General features: G+C 46.5%; 1 protein-coding gene across 4 annotated transcripts in view; it reads right to left on the reverse strand.

Moving 5' to 3' along the window:
• Positions 1-27,796, reverse strand: part of LOC139371473 (sarcolemmal membrane-associated protein-like) — a 121,057-nt gene that overhangs the window by 40,359 nt on the left and 52,902 nt on the right. For 3 of the 4 annotated variants that reach the window (XM_071111914.1, XM_071111913.1, XM_071111915.1), the window contains exons 9-14: positions 27,213-27,350; positions 26,039-26,207; positions 25,778-25,828; positions 9,676-9,750; positions 4,088-4,168; positions 2,945-3,004 (exon numbers count right to left, since the gene is read on the reverse strand). In XM_071111914.1, the coding sequence (XP_070968015.1) occupies positions 2,945-3,004; positions 4,088-4,168; positions 9,676-9,750; positions 25,778-25,828; positions 26,039-26,207; positions 27,213-27,350 (574 nt within the window). The remainder of the gene's footprint in view (positions 1-2,944; positions 3,005-4,087; positions 4,169-9,675; positions 9,751-25,777; positions 25,829-26,038; positions 26,208-27,212; positions 27,351-27,796) is intronic. The other variant, XM_071111916.1, reaches the window with a different exon arrangement.

Below are 27,796 nucleotides of genomic sequence, written 5' to 3' on the forward strand. Positions count from 1 at the left end.
CTGTTACTCAAAGGATTTGTGACACACTACAGTGACGAACAACCAACCACGGCTCGGCCTCAGTCCCTAATTAATACCGGTTCACGTGGGAGAATTTTAAGTCCTTTCAGATGGGGACCCACTCCTCGACCAGCCCATTCTTACATGTTTTGCACTTGGGGAAAATGTTGGAAGAACGTTTCCTCCCCCCCTGTAACCCTACCCCCTCCAGCAGCCACTCTGTCAGGGTCCACCATCCCCAACCCTACCCAATCCAGCAGCCACTCTGTCAGGGTCCACCACCCCAACCCTACCCAATCCAGCAGCCACTCTGTCAGGGTCCACCACCCCAACCCTACCCAATCCAGCAGCCACTCTGTCAGGGTCCACCACCCCAACCCTACCCAATCCAGCAGCCACTCTGTCAGGGTCCACCCCCCCGTAACCCTACCCAATCCAGCAGCCACTCTGTCAGGGTCCAGCACCCCAACCCTACCCAATCCAGCAGCCACTCTGTCAGGGTCCACCACCCCAACCCTACCCAATCCAGCAGTCACTCTGTCAGGGTCCACCACCCCAACCCTACCCCCTCCAGCAACCACTCTGTCAGGGTCCACCACCCCAACCTTACCGCCTCCAGCAGCCACTCTGTCAGGGTCCACCACCCCAACCCTACCCCCTCCAGCAGCCACTCTGTCAGGGTCCACCACCCCAACCCTAACCCCTCCAGCAGCCACTCTGTCAGGGTCCACCACCCCAACCCTACCCCCTCCAGCAGTCACTCTGTCAGGGTCCACCACCCCAACCCTAACCCCTCCAGCAGCCACTCTGTCAGGGTCCACCACCCCAACCTTACCTCCTCCAGCAGCCACTCTGTCAGGGTCCACCACCCCAACCCTACCCCCTCCAGCAGCCACTCTGTCAGGGTCCACCACCCCAACCCTAACCCCTCCAGCAGCCACTCTGTCAGGGTCCACCACCCCAACCCTACCCCCTCCAGCAGCCACTCTGTCAGGGTCTACCACCCCAACCCTAATCATTCCAGCAGCCACTCTGTCAGGGTCCACCACCCCAACCCTAATCCCTCCAGCAGCCACTCTGTCAGGGTCCACCACCCCAACCCTACCCCCTCCAGCAGCCACTCTGTCAGGGTCCACCACCCCTACCCCTTCAGCAGCCTCTCTGTCAGGGTCCATCACCCCAACCCTACCCCCTCCAGCAGCCTCTCTGTCAGGGTCCACCACCCCAACCCTACCCCCTCCAGCAGCCACTCTGCTGGACAGCTGTTGATACTGAATATATTATATTTATTCCAGAACAAGGTGACAGCTGTTGATGCTGAAGGTATAAGATCTATTCCAGAACAAGGCGACAGCTGTTGATACTGAAGGTATAAGATCTGTTCCAGAACAAGGTAACAGCTGTTGATGCTGAAGGTATGAGATCTATTCCAGAACACGGTGACAGCTGTTGATACTGAAGGTATAAGATCTATTCCAGAACACGGTGACAGTTGTTGATGCTGAAGGTATGAGATCTATTCCAGAACAAGGTGACATCTATTGATACTGAAGGTATAAGATCTATTCCAGAACAAGGTGACATCTGTTGATACTGAAGGTATAAGACCTATTCTAGCACCCTGACTAATGCAATGGCATGTTGTTGTGACTGTCTTAAAGAAAACCCTTTGAGTTCTATTAGATAAATAGCTCTGAATCCACAATATGGCAGAGGTTGAAAAGCCATAACACATATGTTTTCTCAACAACAGGTTATGGTGAATAATATGAAAGGCTGCACTGAAATCTAACAGTACAGCTCCCACAATCATCTTATTATCAATTTATTTCAACCAATCATCAGTCATTTGTGTCAGTGCAGTACATGCTGAGTGCCCTTCTCTATAAGCATGCTGAAAGTCTGTTCATTTGTTTACAGAGAAATATCATTGTATTTGTTAAAGGAGGTGTGATGGAGCTTTTCTGGTGACACTGTCTGTGATTTATTTAGAATTCAAGTCACACTTAACCAGCACGGCTACCACATCATTCTGCAGCGATTCGCCATCCCATCTAGTATGTGCTTAGTGGGACTATCATTTGTTTTTCAACAGGACAGTGACCCAACACACCTTTAGGCTGTGTAAGGGATATTTGACCCAGAAGAAGAGTGATGGAGTGCTGCATCAGATGACCTGGCCTCCACAATCCCCCGACCTCAACCCAATTGAGGTGGTTTGGGATGAGTCGGACCGCAGAGTGAAGGAAAAGCAGCGAACAAGTGCTCAGCATATTTGGGAACTCCTTCAAGACTGTTGGAAAAGCATTCCAGGTGAAGCTGGTTGAGAGAATGACAAGAGTGTGCAAAGCTGTCAACAAGGCAAAGGGTGGCTACTTTGAAGAATCTCAAATATAAAATATATTTTGATTTTCTAAACACTTTTTTGGTTACTACATGATTCCATATGTGTTATTTCATAGTGTTGATGTCTTCACTATTATTCCACAACGTAGGAAATAAAAAAAATTAAGAAAAATCCTTGTATGTGTTCTAAATCTTTTGACCGGTAGTGTATTCAATGGAGTCCCCCAGGAACCAGCCAGGTTTGGCCTCCCCATCCCTAAAGCTCCATATATATTCAATAGTCCCCCAGGCACCAGCCAGGTTTGGCCTCCCCATCCCTAAAGCTCCATATATATTCAATAGTCCCCCAGGCACCAGCCAGGTTTGGCCTCCCCATCCCTAAAGCTCCATATATATTCAATAGTCCCCCAGGCACCAGCCAGGTTTGGCCTCCCCATCCCTAAAGCTCCATATATATTCAATAGTCCCCCAGGCACCAGCCAGGTGTATATATATATATATATTCAGCCAGGTTTGGCACTGTTGATCCATCCAGCTACCTCTCTTGACAACAGATTTTATGGCAATAAGACGCAATAAAACATTAAATATGTATTACCTTTGAGCAGGGCGACCCTGTTCTGTGGCTCGTTCAGCTCACGATCATCCATGTTTCCATCTACACACACATACAGAGACAGAGAGAAAGAAGAGGAAGAGGAGAGGAGAGAGGAGAGGAAGAGGAGAAGGAGAGAGGAGAGGGAGAGGAGAGGCAGAGGAGAGAGGAGAGAAAGAGGAGAGAGGAGAGGAGAGAGGAGAGGAGAGAGAAGAGGAGAGGTAGAAGAGAGAGGAGAGGGAGAGAGGAGAGGTAGAGGAGAGGAGAGAAAGAGGAGAGGAAGAGGAGAGAGGAGAAGGAGAGAGGAGAGGTAGAGGAGAGAGGAGAGAGAAGAGGAGAGAGGAGACGGAGAGAGGAGAGGTAGAGGAGAGATGAGAAGAAGAGGAGGGAGGAGAGAAAGAGGAGAGAGGAGAGGAGAGAGTAGAGGAAGAGGAGAAGGAGAGAGGAGAGGTAGAGGAGAGAGGAGAGAGAAGAGGAGAGGTAGAGGAGAGAGGAGAGAAAGAGGAGAGGAGAGAGTAGAGGAAGAGGAGAAGGAGAGAGGAGAGGAGAGGTAGAGGAGAGAGGAGAGGGAGAGAGGAGAGGAGAGGTAGAGGAGAGGAGAGAGGAGAGAAAGAGGAGAGGAAGAGGAGAGAGGAGAGGAAGAGGAGAAGGAGAGAGGAGAGGTAGAGGAGAGAGGAGAGAGAAGAGGAGAGAGGAGACGGAGAGAGGAGAGGTAGAGGAGAGAGGAGAGGAAGAGGAGGGAGGAGAGAAAGAGTGAACAGGGAGAGGATTGAACAGTGAGCTAGGACCAGACCAGGACAAACAAGAAAACTAAACGAGTGACAGTAAACCTATATTTATTCCATGTTCTGGACACAACACTGCTTATATCATTTCCTCATTCAGGGTTCAAATAATACAACAACACATTTACATAGTTACAATGTTAATATCGTACGCCTACGGACAGGTTTTCAGTTCATAAACATGAAGACTAATTCATTAACTTCATGAATTAATATACAAAGTCAAATTATTTAACTTTTTCAGTTTTCATAAATGAATAGGAAATATCTACATACCTCTGACAATTTCACAATTGTTAATATTTTAGCCAAAAAGATGGCTTGTTTATATATTTAAACATTTGACTATTTCTGATGTTACCTGACGTGTCGTCACTGCTGCGGTTCTGGCTGGGGCTCAGTGTATCTGACATTTCAGAGTCTTTAGCATCCATTTGGTTTTCTACAGAGCGACAAGAAGATACAACTTACAACAGGGGACAACTACTATAAAACACTCTCAGAACACTGAACTTCAAATAAATCACATGAAATAACATGTGGAATGTTGTCCCACTCCTCTTAAATGGCTCTGTGAAGTTGCTGGGTATTGGTGGGAACTGGAACATTGTCGTACAGGTCGATCCAGAGCATCCCAAACATGCTCAATGGGTGACATGTCTGGTAAGTATGGAGTAAGTACGAACAAATTTCATGTTCAGAGAAAGTGTAAAAGATCGGTGAAGAATCCAGCTACGAACTGGTCCGTTTGGCACAACTTGGGAAGCTCATGGGAGACGGTGCGGCCACATTACCATAACGCTGTTTATATAATAGTCTCAGATATGAGGTTCACATTTAATTGTTGTATAAGATGAATGAGTGGGGATGATACTGTTTATATAATAGTCTCAGATATGAGGTTCACATCTAATTGTTGTATAAGATGAATGAGTGAGGATGATACTGTTTATATAATAGTCTCAGATATGAGGTTCACATCTAATTGTTGTATAAGATGAATGAGTGAGGATGATACTGTTTATATAATAGTCTCAGATATGAGGTTCACATCTAATTGTTGTATAAGATGAATGAGTGAGGATGATACTGTTTATATAATAGTCTCAGATATGAGGTTCACATCTAATTGTTGTATAAGATGAATGAGTGAGGATGATACTGTTTATATAATAGTCTCAGATATGAGGTTCACATCTAATTGTTGTATAAGATGAATGAGTGAGGATGATACTGTTTGTATAATAGTCTCAGATATGAGGTTCACATCTAATTGTTGTATAAGATGAATGAGTGAGGATGATACTGTTTATATAATAGTCTCAGATATGAGGTTCACATCTAATTGTTGTATAAGATGAATGAGTGAGGATGATACTGTTTGTATAATAGTGTAATATGATTGTGGATGAAGAAAAGTACAATTCCCTTTTGATTTGAACTAAATCAGAGGACTGCCCCTGAGCCCAGTTAGGGTCAGACCTCCTGGACCGCCCCTGAGCCCAGTTAGGGTCAGACATCCTGGACCGCCCCTGAGCCCAGTTAGGGTCAGACATCCTGGACCGCCCCTGAGCCCAGTTAGGGTCAGACATCCTGGACCGCCCCTGAGCCCAGTTAGGGTCAGACCTCCTGGACCGCCCCTGAGCCCAGTTAGGGTCAGACCTCCTGGACCGCCCCTGAGCCCAGTTAGGGTCAGACCTCCTGGACCGCCCCTGAGCCCAGTTAGGGTCAGACCTCCTGGACCGCCCCTGAGCCCAGTTAGGGTCAGACCTCCTGGACTGCCCCTGAGCCCAGTTAGGGTCAGACCTCCTGGACCGCCCCTGAGCCCAGTTAGGGTCAGACATCCTGGACTGCCCCTGAGCCCAGTTAGGGTCAGACATCCTGGACTGCCCCTGAGCCCAGTTAGGGTCAGACATCCTGGACCGCCCCTGAGCCCAGTTAGGGTCAGACATCCTGGACCGCCCCTGAGCCCAGTTAGGGTCAGACATCCTGGACCGCCCCTGAGCCCAGTTAGGGTCAGACATCCTGGACCGCCCCTGAGCCCAGTTAGGGTCAGACATCCTGGACCGCCCCTGAGCCCAGTTAGGGTCAGACATCCTGGACTGCCCCTGAGCCCAGTTAGGGCCAGACATCCTGGACTGCCCCTGAGCCCAGTCAGGGTCAGACATCCTGGGACAGCACTCTTCTGCCACTCTGAATAAAACCCAACTTTGAGAAATTATCAGTAGACTATGTTTTTCTCCAGTAGGAGAGGGACTGAAGGTTGTAGACCATTGCTGAATCTTTTAACCATACCAGGTGGTTAAAACTCTTAGACTATCGATACCGACAGAATAAGAATAAGTCTTTGGTACTAATTACTAGTCTGCAGCTAGGAATTCGGCATCATTGAACAAGGAGAACGACAACCGCCGAAACATCCATTCTATAACGAATGTGACTCTGAACAATCCCCTCTAACCACAACCGAGAGAAGGAGAGAAACGGACAATTCTGCAAAAGAAATTAACTTTTCACCAGCGATCAAGACGACACACTGAGCGTAAATATATGATCCTCAAAACTGGGGCCCCACAAGGGTGCGTTCTGAGCCCTCTCCTGTACTCCCTGTTCACCCACGACTGCGTGGCCACGCACGCCTCCAACTCAATCATCAAGTTTGCGGACGACACAACAGTGGTAGGCTTGATTACCAACAACGACGAGACGGCCTACAGGGAGGAGGTGAGGGCCCTCGGAGTGTGGTGTCAACGTCAACAAAACTAAAGAGATGATTGTGGACTTCAGGAAACAGCAGAGGGAACACCCCCCTATCCACATCGATGGAACAGTAGTGGAGAGGGTAGTAAGTTTTAAGTTCCTCGGCGTACACATCACAGACAAACTGAATTGGTCCACCCACACAGACAGCATCGTGAAGAAGGCGCAGCAGCGCCTCTTCAACCTCAGGAGGCTGAAGAAATTCAGCTTGTCACCAGAAGCACTCACAAACTTCTACAGATGCACAATCGAGAGCATCCTGTCGGGCTGTATCACCGCCTGGTACGGCAACTGCTCCGCCCACAACCGTAAGGCTCTCCAGAGGGTAGTGAGGTCTGCACAACGCATCACCGGGGGCAAACTACCTGCCCTCCAGGACACCTACACCACCCGATGTCACAGGAAGGCCATAAAGATCATCAAGGACATCAACCACCCGAGCCACTGCCTGTTCACCCCGCTATCATCCAAAAGGCGAGGTCAGTACAGGTGCATCAAAGCTGGGACCGAGAGACTGAAAAACAGCTTCTATCTCAAGGCCATCAGACTGTTAAACAGCCACCACTAACATTGAGTGGCTGCTGCCAACACACTGACTCAACTCCAGCCACTTTAATAATGGGAATTGATGGGAAATTATGTAAAATATATCACTAGCCACTTTAAACAATGCTACCTAATATAATGTTTACATACCCTACATTATTCATCTCATATGTATACGTATATACTGTACTCTATTAACTACTGCATCTTTATGTAATACATGTATCACTAGCCACTTTAACTATGCCACTTTGTTTACATACTCATCTCATATGTATATACTGTACTCAATACCATCTACTGTATCTTGCCTATGCCGCTCTGTACCATCACTCATTCATTTATCTTTATGTACATATTCTTTATCCCCTTAAGGTAGTAGTTTTGGAATTGTTAGCTAGATTACTTGTTGGTTATTACTGCGTTGTCGGAACTAAAAGCACAAGCATTTCGCTACACTCGCATTAACATCTGCTAACCATGTGTATGTGACAAATAAAATTTGATTTGATTGCAATTGTTCCCGAATGAGTGAGCGTTCATGTGTAAGGGATTAGCATTTCAATTGTTATAATCAACTCTGTAGGGACTTCTTAGTCGACCCCCCATTGCCCCTCTGTCTAACAAGCTGCCATGCCGGTTCAGCCCACTAGGGCACATTCTATCATTTCATGTAACCATATTTACTGTGTTTGTTTATGCATGTCTGTGAATTACTTAGTTAGTAATAAATAAATGATTTAAGACAATTGATGTATGGATGACTCATAGTCAAGACTGGGTTCGTGCAGATAACCAACAATTTACGACATTTAGAATGAGACTAACGTGAGGTAAAATAAATAAATCATTCATCAGAAGACTATTGATCAGATATGAAAATATCTGAAAGGTTATATTGGGAAATTATAACTTTGTAATCTGAATACTTTCCTTGGTGCCCTGACTTCCTAGTTAATTACAGGTACATGATTAATTACTTTGATCGCATTATACTAATTACAGAGAATCTTTGATAAAACTATGTCTTCAATTTAATGATGGTAAAGACAAGACACAGGCTATATCTGGTATTTCCACAGGGTGGTGCTGCTGGACACATACTGGAGCTAATCTATAGATATTGTATTGTACCAGATAGGTGCTGTGAAATGTGTTGTTTTACAGGGTCAGTCATAGTAGTATGATAGGTGTTGTTTTACAGGGTCAGTCATAGTAGTATGATAGGTGTTGTTGTAGGTGTTGTTGTAGGTGTCGTTGTACAGGGTCAGTCATAGTAGTATGATAGGTGTTGTTGTACAGGGTCAGTCATAGTAGTATGATAGGTGTTGTTGTACAGGGTCAGTCATAGTAGGTGTTGTTTTACAGGGTCAGTCATAGTAGTATGATAGGTGTTGTTGTAGGTGTTGTTGTAGGTGTTGTTGTACAGGGTCAGTCATAGTAGTATGATAGGTGTTGTTGTACAGGGTCAGTCATAGTAGTATGATAGGTGTTGTTGTACAGGGTCAGTCATAGTAGTATGATAGGTGTTGTTTTACAGGGTCAGTCATAGTAGTATGATAGGTGTTGTTGTACAGGGTCAGTCATAGTAGTATGATAGGTGTTGTTGTACAGGGTCAGTCATAGTAGTATGATAGGTGTTGTTGTACAGGGTCAGTCATAGTAGTATGATAGGTGTTGTTTTACAGGGTCAGTCATAGTAGTATGATAGGTGTTGTTGTACAGGGTCAGTCATAGTAGTATGATAGGTGTTGTTGTACAGGGTCAGTCATAGTAGTATGATAGGTGTTGTTGTACAGGGTCAGTCATAGTAGTATGATAGGTGTTGTTTTACAGTGTCAGTCATAGTAGTATGATAGGTGCAGTGTAATGTGTGGTTTTACAGGGTCAGCCAAAGTAGGACGGCACAAATTAGGATTAAGTGCCTTGCCAAAGGGCACAGACAGGTTATTCCAACCAGCAACCTTTTGGTTCTTAGCCCAAAGCTCTAACCACTATAGCCCCACTAGGCCACCTGCTGATTGGTTCTTAGCCCAAAGCTCTAACCACTATGGCCCCACTAGGCTACCTGCTGATTGGTTCTTAGCCCAAAGCTCTAACCACTATGGCCCCACTAGGCTACCTGCTGATTGGTTCTTAGCCCAAAGCTCTAACCACTATTGCCCCACTAGGCTACCTGCTGATTGGTTCTTAGCCCAAAGCTCTAACCACTATGGCCCCACTAGGCTACCTGCTGATTGGTTCTTAACCCAAAGCTCTAACCACTATGGCCCCACTAGTCTACCTGCTGATTGGTTCTTAGCCCAAAGCTCTAACCACTATGGCCCCACTAGGCTACCTGCTGATTGGTTCTTAGCCCAAAGCTCTAACCACTATGGCCCCACTAGGCTACCTGCTGATTGGTTCTTAGCCCAAAGCTCTAACCACTATGGCCCCACTAGTCTACCTGCTGATTGGTTCTTAGCCCAAAGCTCTAACCACTATGGCCCCACTAGGCTACCTGCTGATTGGTTCTTAGCCCAAAGCTCTAACCACTATGGCCCCACTAGGCTACCTGCTGATTGGTTCTTAGCCCAAAGCTCTAACCACTATGGCCCCACTAGGCTACCTGCTGATTGTTGTTGAACCAAAAGCTTCCCTTACCTTTGAGTTTGTCAGGATTGGCAAGGCGGTCTCCTGCTGCTGTCTGGCTGTTCTGCAGGTGGGCATCTATCACCTCTGACAAAGACATGGAGATTCTGTTACTAACATAGTACGACCAGGCTCATACCCACTACATACCAGTGGGAACGACCAGGCTCATACCACTACATACCAGTGGGAACGACCAGGCTCATACCCACTACATACCAGTGGGAACGACCAGGATCATACCCAATACATACCAGTGGGAACGACCAGGCTCATACCCAATACATACCAGTGGGAACGACCAGGCTCATACCACTACATACCAGTGGGAACGACCAGGCTCATACCACTACATACCAGTGGGAACGACCAGGCTCATACCACTACATACCAGTGGGAACGACCAGGCTCATACCCACTACATACCAGTGGGAACGACCAGGCTCATACCCAATACATACCAGTGGGAACGACCAGGCTCATACCACTACATACCAGTGGGAACGACCAGGCTCATACCCACTACATACCAGTGGGAACGACCAGGCTCATACCCACTACATACCAGTGGGAACGACCAGGCTCATACCCACTACATACCAGTGGGAACGACCAGGCTAATACCCACTACATACCAGTGGGAACGACCAGGCTCATACCACTACATACCAGTGGGAACGACCAGGCTCATACCACTACATACCAGTGGGAAGGACCAGGCTCATACCCACTACATACCAGTGGGAACGACCAGGCTCATACCACTACATACCAGTGGGAACGACCAGGCTCATACCCACTACATACCAGTGGGAACGACCAGGCTCATACCCACTACATACCAGTGGGAACGACCAGGCTCATACCCACTACATACCAGTGGGAACGACCAGGCTCATACCCACTACATACCAGTGGGAACGACCAGGCTCATACCCACTACATACCAGTGGGAACGACCAGGCTCATACCCACTAAATACTATTGAGTCCAGTTTATCAAGAATCATGGCATCCCCTGCCAGCTGTGACTCAGAGCAGGTATGTGAGGAGCTGCCTTGTTTAAAACCCACTGTGACTCAGAGCAGGTACATGAGGAGCTGCCTTGTTTAAAACCCACTGGTTTTCAGAGCAGGTACATGAGGAGCTGCCTTGTTTAAAACCCACTGACTCAGAGCAGGTAAGTGATGAGCTGCCTTGTTTAAAACCCACTGTGACTCAGAGCAGGTACATGAGGAGCTGCCTTGTTTAAAACCCACTGACTCAGAGCAGGTAAGTGATGAGCTGCCTTGTTTAAAACCCACTGTGACTCAGAGCAGGTACATGAGGAGCTGCCTTGTTTAAAACCCACTGGTTTTCAGAGCAGGTACATGAGGAGCTGCCTTGTTTAAAACCCACTGACTCAGAGCAGGTATGTGATGCGCTGCCTTGTTTAAAACCCACTGTGACTCAGAGCAGGTATGTGATGCGCTGCCTTGTTTAAAACCCACTGTGACTCAGAGCAGGTATGTGATGCGCTGCCTTGTTTAAAACCCACTGTGACTCAGAGCAGGTATGTGATGAGCTGCCTTGTTTAAAACCCACTGACTCAGAGCAGGTATGTGATGAGCTGCCTTGTTTAAAACCCACTGTGACTCAGAGCAGGTATGTGATGAGCTGCCTTGTTTAAAACCCACTGTGACTCAGAGCAGGTATGTGACGAGCTGCCTTGTTTAAAACCAATGCATGGTACTACTAGATGCAAAATTCCTTCACAGATCATTTTGAGGAGAGCGGTGTCAATATTAAAAACATATTCGCTATTACAACTGACATTCCCCCACTATGGTGTGGAAACAAAGGATTCTCAGAGCTGATTGAAGATAAGCTTGGCCACCCTGTGGTTAAATGTCACTATCATTCACCAAGAGAATCTGTGTTCCAGGATCAAGTCAGTCATGGTAATGGACAGCGCCTCTGTTTAGCGAGCTATAGAATTATTCCGTTTGTGGGAAATTAGACATTCAATAGACACAATTAGCTGTAATCCACATATGAAAACCAGAACTTGCATGCAGATCATTAGAAATGTTAGGATAAATTGTAAATTGGCACTCCACACAAAAAAGGTTGCCAACCCCTGCCTTAGAGACACACGTAACTTACCATCAAAGTTAGCCAGCCTGTGCAACGACGATCCCACTGCTTCTTTCAACTGCTTCACAGTTGCAGTGTGATAAAAAATAAAAAAAAGGATCAACATCATGACATCTGACATGTCTAGACATGATACCTCTAGACAGCTTCTGAGGAGCAGTATCTGACATGTCTAGACATGATACCTCTAGACAGCTTCTGAGGAGCAGTATCTGACATGATACCTCTAGACAGCTTCTGAGGAGCAGTATCTGACATGATACCTCTAGATAGCTTCTGAGGAGCAGTATCTGACATGATACCTCTAGACAGCTTCTGAGGAGCAGTATCTGACATGATATCTCTAGACAGCTTCTGAGGAGCAGTATCTGACATGATACCTCTAGACAGCTTCTGAGGAGCAGTATCTGACATGATACCTCTAGACAGCTTCTGAGGAGCAGTATCTGACATGATACCTCTAGACAGCTTCTGAGGAGCAGTATCTGACATGATACCTCTAGACAGCTTCTGAGGAGCAGTATCTGACATGATATCTCTAGACAGCTTCTGAGGAGCAGTATCTGACATGATACCTCTAGACAGCTTCTGAGGAGCAGTATCTGACATGATACCTCTAGACAGCTTCTGAGGAGCAGTATCTGACATGATACCTCTAGACAGCTTCTGAGGAGCAGTATCTGACATGATACCTCTAGACAGCTTCTGAGGAGCAGTATCTGACATGATACCTCTAGACAGCTTCTGAGGAGCAGTATCTGACATGATACCTCTAGACAGCTTCTGAGGAGCAGTATCTGACATGATACCTCTAGACAGCTTCTGAGGAGCAGTATCTGACATGTCTAGACATGATACCTCTAGACAGCTTCTGAGGAGCAGTATCTGACATGATATCTCTAGACAGCTTCTGAGGAGCAGTATCTGACATGTCTAGACATGATACCTCTAGTCAGCTTCTGAGGAGCAGTATCTGACATGTCTAGACATGATACCTCTAGACAGCTTCTGAGGAGCAGTATCTGACATGTCTAGACATGATACCTCTAGACAGCTTCTGAGGAGCAGTATCTGACATGATACCTCTAGACAGCTTCTGAGGAGCAGTATCTGACATGATATCTCTAGACAGCTTCTGAGGAGCAGTATCTGACATGATATCTCTAGACAGCTTCTGAGGAGCAGTATCTGACATGATATCTCTAGACAGCTTCTGAGGAGCAGTATCTGACATGATACCTCTAGACAGCTTCTGAGGAGCAGTATCTGACATGATATCTCTAGACAGCTTCTGAGGAGCAGTATCTGACATGATACCTCTAGACAGCTTCTGAGGAGCAGTATCTGACATGTCTAGACATGATACCTCTAGACAGCTTCTGAGGAGCAGTATCTGACATGATACCTCTAGACAGCTTCTGAGGAGCAGTATCTGACATGATACCTCTAGACAGCTTCTGAGGAGCAGTATCTGACATGATACCTCTAGACAGCTTCTGAGGAGCAGTATCTGACATGTCTAGACATGATACCTCTAGACAGCTTCTGAGGAGCAGTATCTGACATGATATCTCTAGACAGCTTCTGAGGAGCAGTATCTGACATGATATCTCTAGACAGCTTCTGAGGAGCAGTATCTGACATGTCTAGACATGATACCTCTAGACAGCTTCTGATGAGCAGTATCTGACATGATATCTCTAGACAGCTTCTGAGGAGCAGTATCTGACATTATACCTCTAGACAGCTTCTGAGGAGCAGTATCTGACATGTCTAGACATGATACCTCTAGACAGCTTCTGAGGAGCAGTATCTGACATGATATCTCTAGACAGCTTCTGAGGAGCAGTATCTGACATGATATCTCTAGACAGCTTCTGAGGAGCAGTATCTGACATGATATCTCTAGACAGCTTCTGAGGAGCAGTATCTGACATGATACCTCTAGACAGCTTCTGAGGAGCAGTATCTGACATGATACCTCTAGACAGCTTCTGAGGAGCAGTATCTGACATGTCTAGACATGATACCTCTAGACAGCTTCTGAGGAGCAGTATCTGACATGATACCTCTAGACAGCTTCTGAGGAGCAGTATCTGACATGTCTAGACATGATACCTCTAGACAGCTTCTGAGGAGCAGTATCTGACATGTCTAGACATGATACCTCTAGACAGCTTCTGAGGAGCAGTATCTGACATGTCTAGACATGATACCTCTAGACAGCTTCTGAGGAGCAGTATCTGACATGATACCTCTAGACAGCTTCTGAGGAGCAGTATCTGACATGTCTAGACATGATACCTCTAGACAGCTTCTGAGGAGCAGTATCTGACATGTCTAGACATGATACCTCTAGACAGCTTCTGAGGAGCAGTATCTGACATGTCTAGACATGATACCTCTAGACAGCTTCTGAGGAGCAGTATCTGACATGATACCTCTAGACAGCTTCTGAGGAGCAGTATCTGACATGATATCTCTAGACAGCTTCTGAGGAGCAGTATCTGACATGATACCTCTAGACAGCTTCTGAGGAGCAGTATCTGACATGTCTAGACATGATACCTCTAGACAGCTTCTGAGGAGCAGTATCTGACATGATACCTCTAGACAGCTTCTGAGGAGCAGTATCTGACATGATACCTCTAGACAGCTTCTGAGGAGCAGAATCTGACATGATACCTCTAGACAGCTTCTGAGGAGCAGTATCTGACATGTCTAGACATGATACCTCTAGACAGCTTCTGAGGAGCAGTATCTGACATGATATCTCTAGACAGCTTCTGAGGAGCAGTATCTGACATGATACCTCTAGACAGCTTCTGAGGAGCAGTATCTGACATGTCTAGACATGATACCTCTAGACAGCTTCTGAGGAGCAGTATCTGACATGATATCTCTAGACAGCTTCTGAGGAGCAGTATCTGACATGATATCTCTAGACAGCTTCTGAGGAGCAGTATCTGACATGATATCTCTAGACAGCTTCTGAGGAGCAGTATCTGACATGATACCTCTAGACAGCTTCTGAGGAGCAGTATCTGACATGATACCTCTAGACAGCTTCTGAGGAGCAGTATCTGACATGTCTAGACATGATACCTCTAGACAGCTTCTGAGGAGCAGTATCTGACATGATACCTCTAGACAGCTTCTGAGGAGCAGTATCTGACATGTCTAGACATGATACCTCTAGACAGCTTCTGAGGAGCAGTATCTGACATGTCTAGACATGATACCTCTAGACAGCTTCTGAGGAGCAGTATCTGACATGTCTAGACATGATACCTCTAGACAGCTTCTGAGGAGCAGTATCTGACATGATACCTCTAGACAGCTTCTGAGGAGCAGTATCTGACATGTCTAGACATGATACCTCTAGACAGCTTCTGAGGAGCAGTATCTGACATGATATCTCTAGACAGCTTCTGAGGAGCAGTATCTGACATGATACCTCTAGACAGCTTCTGAGGAGCAGTATCTGACATGATATCTCTAGACAGCTTCTGAGGAGCAGTATCTGACATGATACCTCTAGACAGCTTCTGAGGAGCAGTATCTGACATGTCTAGACATGATACCTCTAGACAGCTTCTGAGGAGCAGTATCTGACATGATATCTCTAGACAGCTTCTGAGGAGCAGTATCTGACATGATATCTCTAGACAGCTTCTGAGGAGCAGTATCTGACATGATATCTCTAGACAGCTTCTGAGGAGCAGTATCTGACATGATATCTCTAGACAGCTTCTGAGGAGCAGTATCTGACATGTCTAGACATGATACCTCTAGACAGCTTCTGAGGAGCAGTATCTGACATGATACCTCTAGACAGCTTCTGAGGAGCAGTATCTGACATGATATCTCTAGACAGCTTCTGAGGAGCAGTATCTGACATGATATCTCTAGACAGCTTCTGAGGAGCAGTATCTGACATGATATCTCTAGACAGCTTCTGAGGAGCAGTATCTGACATGTCTAGACATGATATCTCTAGACAGCTTCTGAGGAGCAGTATCTGACATGATACCTCTAGACAGCTTCTGAGGAGCAGTATCTGACATGATATCTCTATACAGCTTCTGAGGAGCAGTATCTGACATGATATCTCTAGACAGCTTCTGAGGAGCAGTATCTGACATGATACCTCTAGACAGCTTCTGAGGAGCAGTATCTGACATGTCTAGACATAATACCTCTAGACAGCTTCTGAGGAGCAGTATCTGACATGATATCTCTAGACAGCTTCTGAGGAGCAGTATCTGACATGATATCTCTAGACAGCTTCTGAGGAGCAGTATCTGACATGATATCTCTAGACAGCTTCTGAGGAGCAGTATCTGACATGATATCTCTAGACAGCTTCTGAGGAGCAGTATCTGACATGATATCTCTAGACAGCTTCTGAGGAGCAGTATCTGACATGTCTAGACATGATATCTCTAGACAGCTTCTGAGGAGCAGTATCTGACATGATACCTCTAGACAGCTTCTGAGGAGCAGTATCTGACATGATATCTCTAGACAGCTTCTGAGGAGCAGTATCTGACATGATATCTCTAGACAGCTTCTGAGGAGCAGTATCTGACATGATATCTCTAGACAGCTTCTGAGGAGCAGTATCTGACATGATATCTCTAGACAGCTTCTGAGGAGCAGTATCTGACATGATATCTCTAGACAGCTTCTGAGGAGCAGTATCTGACATGATATCTCTAGACAGCTTCTGAGGAGCAGTATCTGACATGATATCTCTAGACAGCTTCTGAGGAGCAGTATCTGACATGATACCTCTAGACAGCTTCTGAGGAGCAGTATCTGACATGATACCTCTAGACAGCTTCTGAGGAGCAGTATCTGACATGATATCTCTAGACAGCTTCTGAGGAGCAGTATCTGACATGATATCTCTAGACAGCTTCTGAGGAGCAGTATCTGACATGTTACCTCTAGACAGCTTCTGAGGAGCAGTATCTGACATGATATCTCTAGACAGCTTCTGAGGAGCAGTATCTGACATGATACCTCTAGACAGCTTCTGAGGAGCAGTATCTGACATGATATCTCTAGACAGCTTCTGAGGAGCAGTATCTGACATGATACCTCTAGACAGCTTCTGAGGAGCAGTATCTGACATGTCTAGACAGCTTCTGAGGAGCAGTATCTGACATGTCTAGACAGCTTCTGAGGAGCAGTATCTGACATGATACCTCTAGACAGCTTCTGAGGAGCAGTATCTGACATGATATCTCTAGACATGATACCTCTAGACAGCTTCTGAGGAGCAGTATCTGACATGTCTAGACAGCTTCTGAGGAGCAGTATCTGACATGTCTAGACAGCTTCTGAGGAGCAGTATCTGACATGATATCTCTAGACAGCTTCTGAGGAGCAGTATCTGACATGATATCTCTAGACAGCTTCTGAGGAGCAGTATCTGACATGTCTAGACATGATATCTCTAGACAGCTTCTGAGGAGCAGTATCTGACATGATACCTCTAGACAGCTTCTGAGGAGCAGTATCTGACATGATATCTCTATACAGCTTCTGAGGAGCAGTATCTGACATGATATCTCTAGACAGCTTCTGAGGAGCAGTATCTGACATGATACCTCTAGACAGCTTCTGAGGAGCAGTATCTGACATGTCTAGACATGATACCTCTAGACAGCTTCTGAGGAGCAGTATCTGACATGATATCTCTAGACAGCTTCTGAGGAGCAGTATCTGACATGATATCTCTAGACAGCTTCTGAGGAGCAGTATCTGACATGATATCTCTAGACAGCTTCTGAGGAGCAGTATCTGACATGATATCTCTAGACAGCTTCTGAGGAGCAGTATCTGACATGATATCTCTAGACAGCTTCTGAGGAGCAGTATCTGACATGATACCTCTAGACAGCTTCTGAGGAGCAGTATCTGACATGTCTAGACAGCTTCTGAGGAGCAGTATCTGACATGTCTAGACAGCTTCTGAGGAGCAGTATCTGACATGATATCTCTAGACAGCTTCTGAGGAGCAGTATCTGACATGATACCTCTAGACAGCTTCTGAGGAGCAGTATCTGACATGATATCTCTAGACAGCTTCTGAGGAGCAGTATCTGACATGATATCTCTAGACAGCTTCTGAGGAGCAGTATCTGACATGATACCTCTAGACAGCTTCTGAGGAGCAGTATCTGACATGATATCTCTAGACAGCTTCTGAGGAGCAGTATCTGACATGATATCTCTAGACAGCTTCTGAGGAGCAGTATCTGACATGATATCTCTAGACAGCTTCTGAGGAGCAGTATCTGACATGATATCTCTAGACAGCTTCTGAGGAGCAGTATCTGACATGATACCTCTAGACAGCTTCTGAGGAGCAGTATCTGACATGATACCTCTAGACAGCTTCTGAGGAGCAGTATCTGACATGATATCTCTAGACAGCTTCTGAGGAGCAGTATCTGACATGATATCTCTAGACAGCTTCTGAGGAGCAGTATCTGACATGTTACCTCTAGACAGCTTCTGAGGAGCAGTATCTGACATGATATCTCTAGACAGCTTCTGAGGAGCAGTATCTGACATGATACCTCTAGACAGCTTCTGAGGAGCAGTATCTGACATGATATCTCTAGACAGCTTCTGAGGAGCAGTATCTGACATGATACCTCTAGACAGCTTCTGAGGAGCAGTATCTGACATGTCTAGACAGCTTCTGAGGAGCAGTATCTGACATGTCTAGACAGCTTCTGAGGAGCAGTATCTGACATGATACCTCTAGACAGCTTCTGAGGAGCAGTATCTGACATGATATCTCTAGACATGATACCTCTAGACAGCTTCTGAGGAGCAGTATCTGACATGTCTAGACAGCTTCTGAGGAGCAGTATCTGACATGTCTAGACAGCTTCTGAGGAGCAGTATCTGACATGATATCTCTAGACAGCTTCTGAGGAGCAGTATCTGACATCTCTAGACAGCTTCTGAGGAGCAGTATCTGACATCTCTAGACAGCTTCTGAGGAGCAGTATCTGACATGTTACCTCTAGACAGCTTCTGAGGAGCAGTATCTGACATGTCTAGACATGATACCTCTAGACAGCTTCTGAGGAGCAGTATCTGACATGTTACCTCTAGACAGCTTCTGAGGAGCAGTATCTGACATGTTACCTCTAGACAGCTTCTGAGGAGCAGTATCTGACATGTCTAGACATGATACCTCTAGACAGCTTCTGAGGAGCAGTATCTGACATGATATCTCTAGACAGCTTCTGAGGAGCAGTATCTGACATGATACCTCTAGACAGCTTCTGAGGAGCAGTATCTGACATGATATCTCTAGACAGCTTCTGAGGAGCAGTATCTGTTACCTCTAGACAGCTTCTGAGGAGCAGTATCTGACATGTCTAGACAGCTTCTGAGGAGCAGTATCTGACATGATACCTCTAGACAGCTTCTGAGGAGCAGTATCTGACATGATATCTCTAGACAGCTTCTGAGGAGCAGTATCTGACATGTCTAGACAGCTTCTGAGGATACTGGATAGTAAACGTCCCCTTTTCAGGACCCTGTCTTCAAAGAGCATTCTTAAAAATCCAAATAACTTCACAGATCTTCATTGTAAAGTGTTTAAATACTGTTTCCCATGTTTGTTCAATGAACCATAAACAATTAATGAACATGCACCTGCGGCCTATATTAATATACAGTACCCCGGTCTAGACCAGCAGAACCCTATATTAGTATACAGTACCCCGGTCTAGACCAGCAGAACCCTATATTAATATACAGTACCCCAGTCTAGACCAGCAGAACCCTATATTAGTATACAGTACCCCAGTCTAGACCAGCAGAACCCTATATTAATATACAGTACCCCAGCAGAACCCTATATTAGTATACAGTACCCCAGTCTAGACCAGCAGAACCGTATATTAATATACAGTACCCGGTCTAGACCAGCAGAACCGTATATTAATATACAGTACCCCGGTCTAGACCAGCAGAACCCTATATTAATATACAGTAACGCGGTCTAGACCCACAGAACCCTATATTAATATACAGTACCCCGGTCTAGACCAGCAGAACCCTATATTAATATACAGTAATGTGGTCTAGACCAGCAGAACCCTATATTAATATACAGTATCCCGGTCTAGACCAGCAGAACCCTATATTAATATACAGTAATGTGGTCTAGACCAGCAGAACCCTATATTAATATACAGTACCCCAGCAGAACCCTATATTAGTATACAGTACCCCGGTCTAGACCAGCAGAACCCTATATTAGTTTACAGTACCCCGGTCTAGACCAGCAGAACCTTATATTAGTATACAGTACCCCAGCAGAACCCTATATTAGTATACAGTACCCCAGTCTAGACCAGCAGAACCCTATACAGTACCCCAGCAGAACCCTATATTAGTATACAGTACCCCAGTCTAGACCAGCAGAACCCTATATTAGTATACAGTACCCCAGCAGAACCCTATATTAGTATACAGTACCCCAGTCTAGACCAGCAGAACCCTATATTAGTATACAGTACCCAAGTCTAGACAAGCAGAACCCTATATTAGTATACAGTACCCCAGTCTAGACCAGCAGAACCCTATATTAATATACAGTACCCCAGCAGAACCCTATATTAGTATACAGTACCCAAGTCTAGACAAGCAGAACCCTATATTAGTATACAGTACCCCAGCAGAACCCTATATTAGTATACAGTACCCAAGTCTAGACAAGCAGAACCCTATATTAGTATACAGTAACCTGGTTTAGACCAGCAGAACCCTATATTAATATACAGTACCCCAGCAGAACCCTATATTAGTATACAGTACCCCAGTCTAGACCAGCAGAACCCTATATTAATATACAGTACCCAAGTCTAGACAAGCAGAACCCTATATTAGTATACAGTACCCCAGTCTAGACCAGCAGAACCCTATTAAAACATCCTATTGCAGAACCCTATATTAGTATACAGTACCCCAGTCTAGACCAGCAGAACCCTATTAAAACATCCTATTGCAGAACCCTATATTAGTATACAGTACCCCAGTCTAGACCAGCAGAACCCTATTAAAACATCCTATTGCAGAACCCTATATTAGTATACAGTACCCCAGTCTAGACCAGCAGAACCCTATATTAGTATACAGTACCCCAGTCTAGACCAGCAGAACCCTATATTAGTATACAGTACCCCAGCAGAACCCTATATTAATATACAGTACCCCAGTCTAGACCAGCAGAACCCTATTAAAACATCCTATTGCAGAACCCTACATTAGTATACAGTACCCCAGTCTAGACCAGCAGAACCCTATTAAAACATCCTATTGCAGAACCCTATATTAGTATACAGTACCCCAGTCTAGACCAGCAGAACCCTATTAAAACATCCTATTGCAGAACCCTATATTAGTATACAGTACCCCAGTCTAGACCAGCAGAACCCTATATTAGTATACAGTACCCCAGTCTAGACCAGCAGAACCCTATATTAGTATACAGTACCCCAGCAGAACCCTATATTAATATACAGTACCCCAGTCTAGACCAGCAGAACCCTATTAAAACATCCTATTGCAGAACCCTATATTAGTATACAGTACCCCAGTCTAGACCAGCAGAACCCTATTAAAACATCCTATTGCAGAACCCTATATTAGTATACAGTACCCCAGTCTAGACCAGCAGAACCTATATTAATATACAGTACCCCAGTCTAGACCAGCAGAACCCTATATTAGTATACAGTACCCCAGTCTAGACCAGCAGAACCCTATTAAAACATCCTATTGCAGAACCTATATTAGTATGCAATACTCAACAAAAATCAATGCAACATGCAACGATTTTAAAGATTTTACAGTTCATACAAGAACATCAGTGAATTTAAATAAATATGTTAGGCTCTAATCTATAGATTTGACATGACTGGGCAGGGACGCAGCTATAGGCCCACCACTTGGAAGCCAGGCCCAGCCAATCAGAACAAGTTTTTTTAAACAAAGGGCTTTATTCCCCCCACCAGACGATCCCACAGGTTTAGAAGCCAGACGTGGAGGTCCTGGGCTGACGTGGCCACACGTGGTCAGCGGTTGTGAGGCCGGTTGGACGTACTGCTACATTTTCTAAAACAACGTTGGAGGCGGCTTATGGTAGAGAAATGAACAAATTCTCTTGCAACAGCTCTGGTGGACATTCCTTCAGTCAGCATGCCATTTGCACGCTCCCTCAACTTGAGACATTGTGGCATTGTTGTGTAAAAACTGCACATTTTAGAGTGGCCTTCAATTGTCCCCAGCACAAGGTGCACCTGTGTAATGATCATGCTGTTAAATTAGCTTCTTGATATGCCACACCTGTCAGGTGGATGGATTATCTTGGCAAAGGAGAAATGCTCACTAACAGGGACTGCAAAATTTAGGGGATCTTTTTTTTCAGCTCATGTATCTTTGGACCAAAACTTCACGTTGTGTTTATATTGTTTTTCAATGTAGTAAATCAAAATAGTTAACAAGCTTAAGTGTGGTTACCCCTACTGCACATCCCATACAGTATGGTGGTTACTCCTACTGCACATCCCATACAGTATGGTGGTTACCCCTACTGCACATCCCATACAGTATGGTGGTTACTCCTACTGCACATCCTATACAGTATCCTGGTTACTCCTACTGCACATCCCATACAGTATGGTGGTTACTCCTACTGCACATCCCATACAGTATGGTGGTTACTCCTACTGCACATCCCATACAGTATGGTGGTTACTCCTACTGCACATCCCATACAGTATGGTGTTTACTCCTACTGCACATCCCATACAGTATCCTGGTTACTCCTACTGCACATCCCATACAGTATGGTGGTTACTCCTACTGCACATCCCATACAGTATCCTGGTTACTCCTACTGCACATCCCATACAGTATGGTGGTTATTCCTACTGCACATCCCATACAGTATGGTGGTTACTCCTACTGCACATCCCATACAGTATGGTGGTTACCCCTACTGCACATCCCATACAGTATGGTGGTTACTTCTACTGCACATCCCATACAGTATCCTGGTTACTACTACTGCACATCACCATACAGTAGGGTGTTTACTCCTACTGCACATCCCATACAGTATCCTGGTTACTCCTACTGCACATCCCATACAGTATGGTGGTTACTCCTACTGCACATCCCATACAGTATCCTGGTTACTCCTACTGCACATCCCATACAGTATGATGGTTACTCCTACTGCACATCCCATACAGTATCCTGGTTACTCCTACTGCACATCCCATACAGTATGGTGGTTACTCCTACTGCACATCCCATACAGTATCCTGGTTACTCCTACTGCACATCCCATACAGTATGGTGGTTACCACTACTGCACATCCCATACAGTATGGTGGTTACTCCTACTGCACATCCCATACAGTATGGTGGTTACTACTACTGCACATCCCATGCAGTATGGTTACTCCTACTGCACATCCCATACAGTATCCTGGTTACTCCTACTGCACATCCCATACAGTATGGTGGTTACTCCTACTGCACATCCAATACAGTATCCTGGTTACTCCTACTGCACATCCCATACAGTATGGTGGTTACTCCTACTGCACATCCCATACAGTATGGTGGTTACTCCTACTGCACATCCCATACAGTATGGTGTTTACTCCTACTGCACATCCCATACAGTATGGTGTTTACTGCTACTGCACATCCCATACAGTATGGTGGTTACTGCTACTGCACATCCCATACAGTATGGTGGTTACTCCTACTGCACATCCCATACAGTATGGTGGTTACTCCTGCTGCACATCCCATACAGTATGGTGTTTACTGCTACTGCACATCCCATACAGTATGGTGGTTACTGCTACTGCACATCCCATACAGTATCCTGGTTACTCCTACTGCACATCCCATACAGTATGGTGGTTACTCCTACTGCACATCCCATACAGTATGGTGGTTACTCCTACTGTACATCCCATACAGTATGGTGGTTACTCCTACTGCACATCCCATACAGTATCCTGGTTACTCCTACTACACATCCCATACAGTATGGTGGTTACTCCTACTGCACATCCCATACAGTATCCTGGTTACTCCTACTGCACATCCCATACAGTATGGTGGTTACTGCTACTGTACATCCCATACAGTATGGTGGTTACTGCTACTGCACATCCCATACAGTATGGTGTTTACTCCTACTGCACATCCCATACAGTATGGTGGTTACTCCTACTGCACATCCCATACAGTATGGTGGTTACTCCTACTGCACATCCCATACAGTATGGTGGTTACTCCTACTGCACATCCCATACAGTATGGTGGTTACTACTACTGCACATCCCATACAGTATGGTGTTTACTGCTACTGCACATCCCATACAGTATGGTGGTTACTCCTACTGCACATCCCATACAGTATGGTGGTTACTCCTACTGTACATCCCATACAGTATGGTGGTTACTGCTACTGCACATCCCATACAGTATGGTGTTTACTCCTACTGCACATCCCATACAGTATGGCGGTTACTCCTACTGCACATCCCATACAGTATGGTGGTTACTCCTACTGCACATCCCATACAGTATGGTGGTTACTCCTACTGCACATCCCATACAGTATGGTGGTTACTACTACTGCACATCCCATACAGTATGGTGTTTACTGCTACTGCACATCCCATACAGTATGGTGGTTACTCCTACTGCACATCCCATACAGTATGGTGGTTACTCCTACTGCACATCCCATACAGTATCCTGGTTACTCCTACTGCACATCCCATACAGTATGGTGGTTACTGCTACTGTACATCCCATACAGTATGGTGGTTACTGCTACTGCACATCCCATACAGTATGGTGTTTACTCCTACTGCACATCCCATACAGTATCCTGGTTACTCCTACTGCACATCCCATACAGTATGGTGGTTACTCCTACTGCACATCCCATACAGTATGGTGGTTACTACTACTGCACATCCCATACAGTATGGTGTTTACTGCTACTGCACGTCCCATACAGTATCAGATCTCCCAACACAGAACCACAGAGCCTGGGTACAGCAGGATTCTTACATGCTTGATGAACACACAGTATCTACAGTAACCAGCAGCTAGCTACTGTTCACCCAGAACACAAGAAGCAAGACGGAAACGGACGTTGGGACGGAACAAAGAACAACAAGCAACGGAAGGAAGAGTCAATTATGTCAGTAGATTATAACATGGAGGAGTTATGCAAGGTAGACCCAGACCGCCAGCCCACCCAGACCGCCAGCCCACCCAGACCGCCAGCCCACCCAGACCTCCAGCCCACCCAGACCGCCAGCCGACCCAGACCGCCAGCCGACCCAGACCTCCAGCCCACCCAGACCTCCAGCCCACCCAGACCGCCACTAACCCAGACCGCCAGCCCACCCAGACCTCCAGCCCACCCAGACCGCCAGCCGACCCAGACCGCCAGCCCACCCAGACCTCCAGCCCACCCAGACCTCCAGCCCACCCAGACCGCCACTAACCCAGACCGCCAGCCCACCCAGACCGCCAGCCCACCCAGACCTCCAGCCCACCCAGACCGCCAGCCCACCCAGACCGCCAGCCCACCCAGACCTCCAGCCCGCCCAGACCGCCAGCCCGCCCAGACCGCCAGCCCACCCAGACCGCCAGCCCACCAGCCCACCCAGACCGCCAGCCCACCCAGACCGCCAGACCTCCAGCCCACCAGACCACCCAGACCTCCAGCCCACCCAGACCGCCAGCCCACCCAGACCGCCAGACCACCCAGACCTCCAGCCCACCCAGACCGCCAGCCCACCCAGCCCACCAGCCCACCCAGACCGCCAGCCCACCCAGACCGCCAGACCTCCAGCCCACCCAGACCGCCAGCCCACCAGCCCACCACTCACCTAAACTGTTGTTGTCCTTGATGCTTTTCTCCTGCAGCTGTTCTAAACCAACTGGAAACAACAAAAATAGATTAGAGAGGATGTGGAGTGACTAAAATAAGCCAATCCTAGATGACCCGTTTCCCCTGCTGGGGTTCGGTTAGGGAAAACTCTTCCCCACACAGTGACATCTCAGGGGTAGAGTCATAAATCGAGAGGAGATGGACCGATAACCTACGCAGTAAAGATGCAGCACCAGTATGTGTGTGTGTGTTATATTACCTTGCAGGGCAGTGAGGCGTTCGTTAGAGAAGTCGTTATCAGCCTGTAAGGCCTCAAAGCGGGCCTGTAGAGCCTGTTCCTTCTCCTCCATCTCATCAATACAAAGCTGCAGTTCCTTCTTCTCCATCTGACCCTTCTGAGTCAACTCCTCCTGACAACCCTCTGCCAGCTACACACACACACACACACACACACACACACACACACACACACACACACACACACACACACACACACACACACACACTATTATGCTATGGGTACTTTTGGTTGGGATGGTCACTAAATAGCAATATCACTCATCTCTGCCACACCAAGTCAAGGCTTATTCCACATCCCCAACCCCTGGCACTTTTCTCAAGGAATCCTTACTCCGTTTCCAGGATCCCATCTCCTCGCCTCTATCTCAAAACCAATTGGAGAAGATCATAGGTTAAGGACCCTGTACCTTATTGGAGGTGGTCACAGAGGGGAGGGACCCTGTACCTTATTGGAGGTGGTCACAGAGAGGAGGGACCCTGTACCTTATTGGAGGTGGTCACAGAGAGGAGGGACCCTGTACCTTATTGGAGGAGGTCACAGAGAGGAGGGACCCTGTACCTTATTGGAGGTGGTCACAGAGGGGAGGGACCCTGTACCTTATTGGAGGTGGTCACAGAGGGGAGGGACCCTGTACCTTATTGGATGGAGGTGGTCACAGAGAGGAGGGACCCTGTACCTTATTGGAGGTGGTCACAGGGGGGAGGGACCCTGTACCTTATTGGAGGTGGTCACAGAGGGGAGGGACCCTGTACCTTATTGGAGGTGGTCACAGAGGGGAGGGACCCTGTACCTTATTGGAGGTGATCACAGAGGGGAGGGACCCTGTACCTTATTGGAGGTGGTCACAGAGGGGAGGGACCCTGTACCTTATTGGAGGTGGTCACAGAGGGGAGGGACCCTGTACCTTATTGGAGGTGGTCACAGGGGGGAGGGACCCTGTACCTTATTGGAGATGGTCACATATGGGAGGGACCCTGTACCTTATTGGATGTGATCACAGAGGGGAGGGACCCTGTACCTTATTGAGGTGGTCACAGAGGGGAGGGACCCTGTACCTTCTCCAGTACAGGTGAGAAGGAGGCGAGGAGATTAAAGAATAAAGCTAATTGAGATAGAGTCCTCTGACCCTCACCTTTATCTTGTCAGTGAGGTCCTTGATCTCATTGATGGCCCCGTTGTATTTATTAGCCAGTTCTCTGAGCTCTTCATGGTTCCTCTCATTCATCTCCTTCAGGTGGGAACACTCATCCTCCGTGTTACTGAGGCTTCGCTAAAAGGAAGGGGAAAAAAGGAGACCCATCATCATCATCATCAATATGGAACTCCACCCAGCCTAGTCAGCCAGGACTAGTTGAATCATGTATTTAACCCCTCCACCCAGCCTACAGTCAGACAGGACTAGTTTAATCATGTATTTAACCCCTCCACCCAGCCAGGACTAGTTGAATCATGTATTTAACCCCTCCACCCAGCCAGGACAAGTTGAATCATGTATTTAACCCCTCCACCCAGCCAGGACTAGTTGAATCATGTATTTAACCCCTCCACCCAGCCAGGACTAGTTGAATCATGTATTTAACCCCTCCACCCAGCCTAGTCAGACAGGACTAGTTGAATCATGTATTTAACCCCTCCACCCAGCCAGGACTAGTTTAATCATGTATTTAACCCCTCCACCCAGCCTACAGTCAGCCAGGACAAGTTGAATCATGTATT

This window comes from Oncorhynchus clarkii, chromosome 17 (assembly GCF_045791955.1).
Source record: "Oncorhynchus clarkii lewisi isolate Uvic-CL-2024 chromosome 17, UVic_Ocla_1.0, whole genome shotgun sequence".
NCBI classification, from domain to species: Eukaryota; Metazoa; Chordata; class Actinopteri; order Salmoniformes; family Salmonidae; genus Oncorhynchus; species Oncorhynchus clarkii.